Source organism: Miniopterus schreibersii (assembly GCF_964146895.1).
Source record: "Miniopterus schreibersii genome assembly, chromosome: 12".
NCBI lineage: Eukaryota > Metazoa > Chordata > Mammalia > Chiroptera > Miniopteridae > Miniopterus > Miniopterus schreibersii.
Window position 1 is genome coordinate 36,804,184 of NC_138112.1, and position 9,622 is coordinate 36,813,805.

General features: G+C 50.6%; 2 protein-coding genes across 19 annotated transcripts; one reads left to right on the forward strand and one right to left on the reverse strand.

The window, feature by feature from the left end:
- Window positions 1-1,760: 1,760 nt before the first annotated feature.
- ANAPC15 (anaphase promoting complex subunit 15) lies at window positions 1,761-5,351 on the forward strand. Of its 18 annotated transcripts, none has more exons than XM_081152870.1 (6): window positions 2,661-2,767; window positions 3,478-3,532; window positions 3,701-3,830; window positions 4,361-4,420; window positions 4,719-4,856; window positions 5,020-5,351. In XM_081152870.1, the coding sequence occupies exons 2-6, from the start codon at window positions 3,507-3,509 to the stop codon at window positions 5,065-5,067; spliced, it is 402 nt and encodes a 133-aa protein (XP_081008996.1). In that variant the 5' UTR covers window positions 2,661-2,767; window positions 3,478-3,506; the 3' UTR covers window positions 5,068-5,351. The 18 variants fall into 18 exon arrangements, with proteins under 18 accessions (XP_081008989.1, XP_081008990.1, XP_081008998.1 ...); XM_081152871.1 differs by having other exon boundaries at window positions 2,661-2,749; XM_081152860.1 differs by having other exon boundaries at window positions 2,687-2,981.
- Window positions 5,352-5,909: 558 nt separating this feature from the next.
- On the reverse strand, window positions 5,910-9,299 carry TOMT (transmembrane O-methyltransferase). The gene is made up of 4 exons (XM_081152859.1): window positions 9,247-9,299; window positions 8,113-8,391; window positions 6,787-6,983; window positions 5,910-6,307 (listed from the first exon to the last, which is right to left on the reverse strand). The coding sequence occupies exons 2-4, from the start codon at window positions 8,369-8,371 to the stop codon at window positions 5,987-5,989; spliced, it is 777 nt and encodes a 258-aa protein (XP_081008985.1). The 5' UTR covers window positions 8,372-8,391; window positions 9,247-9,299; the 3' UTR covers window positions 5,910-5,986.
- Window positions 9,300-9,622: the final 323 nt, after the last annotated feature.

Genomic DNA, 9,622 nt, shown 5'->3' on the forward strand with positions numbered 1-9,622 from the left:
GGGAGAGAGAGATAGAAACATCAATTAAGAGAGAATCATTGATTGGCTGCCTCCTGCACGCCCCCACTGGGGATCAAGCCTGCAGCCTGGGGGCATGTGCCCTGACCCGGAATTGAACCGTGATCTCCTGGATCATAGGTCGATATTGAACCACTGAGCAACACTGGCCGGGCTGTTTGTTTGTTTTTAAGCCTCACCAGAGGATATTTTTTCCATTGCTATTCAGAGAGAGTGGAAGGGGGGTGAGAGAGAGAGGGAGGAACGTCCATATGAGAGAGACACATCAATTGGCTGCCTGCAACCGAGGTACGGGCTCTTGGCTGGAATAGAATCCGGGACCCTTCAGTCCAAAGGCCAATGCTCTAACACAAAGCCAAACAGGTTAGGGCTTTTTGTTTGTTTTTAATTTGATTTTAGGGAGAGAGAGGGAGGAGAGAGACAGAGAGAGAAACATCAATGTGAGAAAAACATCGATCAGTTGCCTCCCACACACACCCTGACCAGGGATCAAACCCACAACCTAGGTATATGCCCTGACCAGAAATCAAACCTGCAACCTTTTGGTGTACTGATGACACTCCAACCAATTGAGACACCGGGCTAGCGTGAGAGAGAGTTTTTTGTTGGTTTTGTTCACTATTGTATACCCGCTACTTAGAATATTGACAGACACACTGTGAGGCACTCAGTAGGTATTTGTTGAATGAATGAATGAAAAGAATGGACATTTCCAAGAAGCAAATTTTACTCCTTAATGAAAAACTTTATAACAAGCAGAGCTGCTTAAAATATAATCATGTTGATATGCACAGTACATGACCTCTTAAAGATGTTACCTCATCACACCTCACATCAGTCCAGGCCAGGAGGAAGGCTGAGCACAGATTATGATGCCAGTTATGGAGGAAACAGTCCAGGGAAAAAAAAGACCTGTTAAGTGTCACACATCTTGTTGGGGCAGGAGTGTAGTTTTGTAGTTTTGGATTACTGGCCTTGGAAGAGGCTGATGGGTGATAGAACTTAATGGGGGTTGGGTTCAAAAGACCTCTTGCTGGAAGACATGACGATCTCTGAAAGGGAGGGTGGGTTACAGGTTACAAGAACAGAGACATCAGCAAAAGAGCGGAAGAGATGACAAGGCTGACAAGACATGACAAGGATGAATTTGGCCCTGGTCTGGAAAGGGCAGCTGAATTCCTCAGCAGCAGAGGAATTCCTCTGTGCCTGAGGCTGATAGTCACTTTAAACCCTTTCATAATCTCGAATACACAACTGGACAGGCAATCTGGAGAGACAAGTGAGACCACTGCCAGTGTGCAGTCTTGCTTCCCCATTGGACTGTGAGGGGTTTGGGAGAGAGATCATGTTCCTAGATTTATCCTTAGCTTCTTGAAGAACATGGATTATAGCAGGGACTCAAATACAGGGTTTCCCAAAAAATGTATATACACTTTGAATGATTATAAAGTCAGTGTTTATTACCATACAGTTCATTTTCAAAATCTGAAAGACAGAAATGAATAATTTTTTTGGTCAACACCTGTTTTCAAACTGATGACTGGTCTGGTCCAGGCACTGCTGATTGATAATGTAAAGCAATGGAATCACAAACATCAAGAATCATTTCCTTCGGTATTTGTGTGCCCTCAACTCGTCAGCTCTTGCCAGTTTTGTACCATAAGCTTCATCTTTTATGTATCCCCATAAAAAAGTCCAGTGGATGAATTTTCTTTGATGAAAGCAGTCTGGCTTCACTCATTATTTCAAGTAAGTTAAACCTGAAAAGGAGTTATCAGCTGTTAAAGTATGTATACATTTGGGAGGGGATCCTGTATTTCCGCTGAAGGCATACATAATGAACGTATGCGCAACACGGAAAACTGGGAGACAAAGAAACGGTGTAAAACCACCCAGCGATTCTGGTTAAAAGCAGGTTAATTTTCTTGGTATGCAGCAGAACAAACAGGCCCACTACTAACCTAGGTAGCGCCCAGCTATTTTGCAGCAGGGGTTGACCAGCAAATAGTCTGCAGGCAGAGGGTGGGGTTAAACGGAGCCACCCACCAGGCTAGAGGGGCGGAGCAGAGCGGAGGCGCCAATTAGCTGAGTTTCCAGGCGGGGCCAAAAGAACAGGCGGGACAAATTGCCACTTCCAACTACCCGGCTAAGGTGTGTAACGTCACATCCGGGACGGGAGCGGCAAACAAAAAGAGACCAATGACGCATGCGTTTGGTGCGTCCCAGGTTCTGGAGGGTCCTTCCGCTGAGGCGGAGTGAAGTGCTTCCGGGTCGCTGCCGGCTGCCGCCTCCCGGCGCGGTAAGTACAGAAGTAAAGCTGCGTCTACTGTCTCTTTGCGCCTTCCTCCCTCCCCTAGAGAAACCCCGGTCCCCGGACCCGCTCCTCCGAAGCTCCGTGTTCCGACTCCTTTTAATATTAAAGAGCGCCAGCTCATTGGCCGCTTCCGCGAGACTAAGCCCCACCCCGTTACACAAGGCCCGTCACTCATTGGTGTTACTTCTTGTCACCCAGCATTTCTTCCAGTTAATTGGCCCTATTCAAGCCCCGCTCCTTTCGCTATTAGCAACCCTATGAGGGTAAATGCCTCTCTGAATCCCGCCCCTGCCTTATTCCCGTTGGTCACCTTCACGGTTGTTATCGTAAGCAAAGAATGGGCGGTGGCTTGGCGGCGACGGTTTGCGTTTTCCCAGCCTGGGTCTCTGTGCCTGTCAGTAATTCTGGGACATGATGGTTGGTGCTGTTGTACCTGTACGTGGTCTGGGAAGCTCAGGTTCACGGAACGGCAGGGCTGGCCCTGGATCGGTCAAATAAGTGAAGACAAAAACCGAACTAGACCTAGATCTTTTTCTCCTGCTCATCGTTAGTACCCGGCCTGGACTTCTTCCCGGCGGGAGTTATGTGCCTCAGTTCACTGTGTGACCTAGAGTCCAGTCGTTGCCTGTCGCTGAGCCTCAGTTTTCCTGTGAGCCGAAAGGTTTTAATTCATATTCTTTAGGACCTTCCTGGTCAGCTCGTTAAGCTGAATTTATTTTTTCACAACACGTTAATTCATCCAGTCAACCTTCCATCTACTTATTTATACATTTACCCATGCCTTTAGAATGCTTTACTGAACCATACTTGGATGTTCTCCCGTCTACCCCTCTCCACTAATTTGGCTGTGGTTTATGAGAGAGGTGATTAGTGTCCTAAATTTCTGACACTGGGTGGATATGTGTGGATAATCATAGAGGGGCAAAACATAGGTCTTAGGAGGAGATAGAGGCAGTTTCAGTAGAGTCCTGCTACCTCTAATTTTGTAATGCTAGTCTGCATTTTGTATTCCTGTCTCTGCATTTGGCTTCCATTCTCATCCCTCTTTGAACAGCTTACAAATAGCTTTACTTATCCATAAAGTAAATTACCTTAATGATCAGAATAATTGTGAGGGTGGTATCATTATTATCTCCATTTTACAGATGAGGAAACTGAGGCTCAGAGAGGTTAAATGACTTGGCCAAGGACAAACAGCTAGTAAGTGGTGGAGCCTGGACTCAAACCCATGACTGTCTGACTCCCACAGGGAAGAGCTGCTTCTCTGCTCCCTTCCACTCCAACCCACCACCAAATCAAACTGTAACCCAAGTAAAAACCAAAACCAAACACATCTGAGAGCTGGATTCACCTGACCTTTTCTCTCAGTCTAGGAGCCATGTCTACCTTGTTTCCCTCCCTCTTCCCCCGTGTGACTGAAACTCTGTGGTTTAATCTGGATCGACCTTGTGTGGAAGAGACAGAGCTGCAACAGCAAGAACAGCAGCATCAGGCCTGGGTGAGTGAGGACCCAGCACAGTGGTGGAGCCTTATTCAGGGATCTCCCCTTCATTGGCCATGACCCAGCCTTACTCTGGAGACCTGCCCTGGAACAGCTTTTTGCTTTGAGCTGAGAATAATCAGGCTAGGAACTGGATTCTCATCTTTGTGTTACCCTAATTTTCTGGGGGACCGTGGGACCTCTGAGCCAGATTGGAGCCCAGGCTCTTTTCCATAAAGCATAGGAAATAATAATTTTGACTGTTTATTGAGGAGACCTAGCAGATGCCATGTTCTAGGCCAATAGTCTCTTACTTCACCCTCAGCATAATCTTATGAGGAAATCAAGGCCTAAAGAGTTTATGTAATTGGATCAAGTTCATAACTAAGTTGCAGATGAAAGGAAAGGGATTGAACCTTCCTGAGAACTGGAAGGAAGTTTCTCCTTCACACTTGGGTGGTCTTCTTGCAGGCAGGGTGGTCCAGACCCATGCCCCTGACCTTCCCTGCTTGGGCCCTGGCCCTGCTTTTCTTCCTCTTTGGCCATAGCTCCAGAGCATTGCAGAGAAAGACAACAACCTGGTACCTATTGGCAAGCCGGCTTCAGAGGTGAGTGGGGCCCAGGTGGAATAAGGCTCTCTTCTAACTCTGAAGGTCCTGCCTCTGACTCCAGAGCAGTTGTACTCCTCAGCTCTGGATGGAGGCTGGAAACAGGAACTAGAGGGGGTGGGCACTGGGCCCAGAACTAAGGTCCTGCAGAAAACGCACCAGCCTCTTAGACTCAAGCAGGGCAGGGTTGGGGAATAGGGATCATTTGTTGGCTCCAGAGAGTGGCTCCAAGTGGGTCAGCCCTTGAACTGGTCCAAGAAGGCCTGTAGAGTTTACAGGCTCTCCCCTGCCTCACCAGCACTATGATGATGATGAAGAGGAGGATGAAGATGACGACGAGGATAGTGAAGAAGACTCAGAGGATGATGAGGACATGCAGGACATGGACGAGATGAACGACTACAATGAGTCACCTGATGATGGAGAGGTCAATGAGGTAGGCAGGGGTTGGGAAGGGCCTCTACTCCTTGCCCCTGCTGCTGACCTAATTCGTGGCCAAGGGGTACAGAGACCCTGGATCCAGCCAGGAGCAGGATCTGGCACTGGGGCTGGCTGGGTGGCTGAGGCCCCTCCCCACCCACACCCAGCCTCCTCTCCAGGTGGACATGGAAGGCAACGAACAGGATCAGGACCAGTGGATGATCTAGGTAGACAAGGCAGCGTGGCCTCTGAGAGATTCCAGGCCAACCCAACCTACCCTGTGACCCCTGCAGAACCAGCTGATCACCCTAGTGCCTGAAAGCTCACCCTCAGGCACCTCCTCCGCTGCTGCCAGGACCTGGTCTTGTTGGCCTCTCCCAGGCCATCAGTCTGCCCTTGAATCCCCAGGACCTGAGCCCGCACCACCTTTCTGGCCAGTACCTCACCCCTTGGTTGCCAGGTGTAGTCTCTTTCTAACTCTCTTTAATAAAGACACAGGACTGATTTTTTCCCCCCCCGGGTCTATTCCCTATTTGTTGGTGGGGCCCAGAGGAATCCAGCATCTTCTCTTGAGCTTTGGGGAGAGGGCATTCAAGGGACTTCAGGCAAACCTACCTGGCATGTGGGCCAGGGCTAGGGAAGGCCAGGGTCCAGGGTCCATTGCCATCTCCTCTGGCCCAGCTTGCACCAGCCATTACTGCAGTGCTTCTAACTCAGTTTACTGTTTCTTTTAATCCTATCCACAATGGCATGGGCTGGGGAGGGCAGGCTTTCTGAGGTCCAGGACTGGGAAGCCCCTAGAGCTTCTCCCAACCAGTTTCCTTGGTGTTAAGAGAGTGGATTAAGTCTCAGAGCAGGGCAGGGACCCCACTGGAGTCACCCAGCAAATCAGTGACAGAGCTGGGGTGGGAGTTCATACCTTTTGCCTGTCAGTTCATGGCTTTTTCTGGAAAGAGGGGGACCAGTGGGACCAAGCAGCCTGACAGAACTTGATGCCTCAGGTAAGTGGGGCAGAGGTAGAAGGAGAGCCTCCCCAACCGAGCCCAGCATGTGTCAGGCACAAGCAGAGAGGGGAAGGGATGTTCTGAGGTCCTTGCTTGCGTGGGGGTGAGGTGGGGCAGCAGTAAGTACCCCTGAGCCTGGACCTCAGCCAGGCCCTGCATAGGTGAGCTGGGCTATGCCGTCCTTGATGGCAGGGAAGTCTGGGAGGCCAGTATGGTGGATGCGGCAGCGGTAGCGGCCACAGCTCTTGGCGTACTGCAGGAAGCGAGGTGCACCAGGGAAGAGCACGTGGTCAGCCAACACAGTGGCACCAGCCGGCAGCAGGGCATGAGCCTCCAGAAGCTGCAGGTCCCGCAGGTAACATCGGGGCCGGTGTGCCAGGAGCACCAGATCTGCCCGACTCAGCTGGTACTGGGTTCGTAGGCGCGGGATCACCTCCTCCGAGCTACCCACGATGAGCTCCACCTGTGGGGTCGGGAGGAGCTGAACGTGAGGGTGGGACAAACCAGGGTTGTCCCACACCAGACCCCACCAGGATCTGGCCTACTTTATGGCAGGCCCTGGACTAGATCCCCACCAGTGTTCTCGCATTTCCTCTGGCCTCAGAACACAAGAAGTCAGGATCGGTATTGTGATTTCTATTCAGCCAGTGAAGAAGCTGAGATTCAGAGGATAAGTGCTTTGCCCAAGGTCTCATAGCTAATAAGAGGCAGACTAAGGTTTGGACCCAGATTTGCTGGGCTCCAGAGACTTTCCTCCTAACTGCTTCGTCATTCAGCAGCACATATGTGCAAAAGACTTGAACAGGAGAACATGAGTTCATACAGCTTCCAGGTTCCCTAGGTGGAGCTGCTTCCTTCTCCTAGGTGGGATTCTCCTATTGGGGAGGCCTGGCCAGAGCAAGGCCAAGGGAAAAGACCAGGGTTGGGGTGGCGGGGGCTGACCGTGTGCTCGTCGAAGCCAGCCAAGCGGATGAGTTTTTCAGCCACTACTGCCGTGCGTGGGTCACGCTCCACAGTGAGAAGGCGACTCCCAGGGGGCAGGGCACGGGCAATAAGCAGTGTGGAGTACCCGCAGTAGGTGCCCAACTCCAGCACACAAGCAGGGGCCTTCTCTTCCACCAGCCGTGTCAGGATCTGACCTGTGGGGAGAGAGAGCTACTGCAGCAGACATGGGAGATGGATTGCAGGCCATAGAAAGAGATCTCAAATGCCCACCTGCCTCATTGCAGCTCCCAACCAGCTGGAGTCTTCTCTCTCTTGAGCTAGTCTCAGCTCCCTCACTGGTCTCCCTGCTCCTCCCGACTTGCTTCCTTCAATCTAGTCTTCACACCAGCCACTAGGAATCTCTGAAAAACAAATCTGACACTGTCACTCCCTGGTTCCTTGATCTTAAGGCCTTTGGAATTGAACTTGGGATCTCAGCCTCACATTCAGGACCTTCTTGGAACTGATCCTATCTTACCTTTCCCATTTCAGTTCTCAGTTCTTCCTACCTGTAGCCTGTACCACAGCCATCCCAAACAGCTATGCCCAGGATCAGCCATTCTGGCTTGTTCCTATCACATTTGTATATGTGGCTGGCTTTGCCCTTCCCCAACCTTATCCTCACCTGCCTGGCCAACTTGAAAACAGTCCTACTAGGCTCAGTTCAACTCTTGCTTTCTCCAGGAAGGTCCAGGCAGAAACAACCACCAATTTTCTGAGAATCCATTTTCCAGTCTCCTGAGAGAGCTTTGCTAGAACTTCCAGTTTAATTTCCCCTTATTTGTTCGTTGGATATATTTCTAACCTTGGAACTGGACCAATTCCTTAAGACTGAAAGCACTTGTGCTAGGAGCTGGGACTCAGACAAATCTAGGTAGACGGCTGCCTTGAATGGGATGTGGGAGCCTCCAAAGTGGGGGAGAAAGACATTACAAAGTTATGGGTTATGTGCAGAGATGGTTATTCCCCTGTGTGTTAAGCCCCCCTTGAGGCCAGCATCTGTGGCTGATTCATCCATGTGGCCTCTACTTTCTTCTCCCCCAGCACCCAGCACATGCCTGGTACAAAAGAGGTGGCAATAAATGTTTGCTGAATGAATTAATAACTTTGTCTAGCCCCCTCATTTCTGGAGGAGAGAAAAGAGACCCATAGAGGATTGAGAACCTGCCCAATTCACCCATTAAGACAGTGGTAGATCCCAGCTCTTCCTTCACCATTTAGGAGGGTGAGGGGGTGGGGGGTGGAGAGGGTGCTTCCTGGAGTAGAATGCTAGGGAACACTGACCTTTGACAGGCCCCATGTGGCTCAGGTATTCGCAGTGGCTGCTCCAGTGGTCCAGGGTAGTAAGGATGTGACTAGGGTCCCCAGGGAGGGCATGAGTGAGCACATAGCTGAAGGCCCGTTCCTCAATCCGCAGCCCTGACAGGTAGTCTCGGAGGCTCCGCAGCAAGACTGTGCGCACCAGAAGTCGGAAATGGTGCCGGTACCGCACCAGCAATGTCACCACCAGTGGCAGGAAGGCTAGCGCAATGGCAGGAGACATGGTCCGTCCCTACCTGGGTCCTGGGGTGAAAGGAGGCAGTGAGGGAAACCCACACCTGACATTTGCCTGTCATTAGTGCAGCCCTTACCAGTAGTAATTATTATCCCTATATTTTATAAACTGTGGCTCAGAAAGGCTGTCTTTTGTCCAGAATCACACAGTGGAACTAGGATTTCAATCTGAGTTGGTCTGATCCCAAGCCCATGTACTTTCAAGGACTCCATGCTAAATTCAGAACTCAACACCAAAATACCTCTTCCCACTTCCATCTTCACCTTGCTCCCTCCACCCATTTCTCCTCATCTCTGTTGTCACCATTCTTCAAGACCCCTTTCACCAGTTCCCTTCTGAGATATCCTCCTGCCCTGCCCCTGCCTGCTCTGTCTCCCCTGAACCGTTACTGTGTAGCAAAAGAGCACAGCTTTACAATCAGAAACCCCTTCACTGTCATTGCTCTGCCTCAGTAAAAGGCAATCAAAACACTCCACAGGGTGTTAGGATGAGATGTCCTTCCCACCCCAGGACCTTCCCTCTGTGCTTCCCTAGGGGTGAGAAGAATCCTTGATTCCATATTTCTCTTTCAGTCCCATATCTCCTCCCTTGCATTCCCCCCTTTTCTTCGTCAGAATTCCCTTCACATGTGCATACACAGAGCACACACTTTTCTCCTCACTCAGCCCTCTTCCCCCCAGACCACTATGAGGGATGTTTCCTGTCTTCTTCCATGCCCTGGATCATCTGACCCCTGCGAGGCCACTGATAGTGGTGGAAACTAAAAATTAAAGTGGGAATGTATGAATGGGTGTGAATAGGTAGGCGAGTGATGGCAAATTTGAACTGGTGTGCTTGGGAACCCACACAGGGGCCCTGCTTACCTGGGCTGGAGGCTCCTGCTTGGGGAAGATCGGAGCATAGGACAGGAGGGGGCAGTCCTTGGAGGGTAGGGGTAGAACCCTGAGGCAGGCTGGACTTGTTCTCAATTATTGATGTGAGGCTGCTGCTGTCACCTGAAACTTGCAGTTCAAGTTACTAACCCCAGGGACAAGCTGGAGTTGCCTCCTACCCTCAGGAGCACTCACAGAACTTATGAGAACCCCGGGGTCTTGATTTGAGGGCAGTAGAGCTACAGGGCTTGATGGCCTCTACTCCAACCTCTTGGATCAGCACATGGGATCTGGTGCGAGCCAAGGTGATAGGGAGGTTGTAATTTACTCATTCATTCCAAATTCAAGTTTTCTCTAAGTAAGTGCC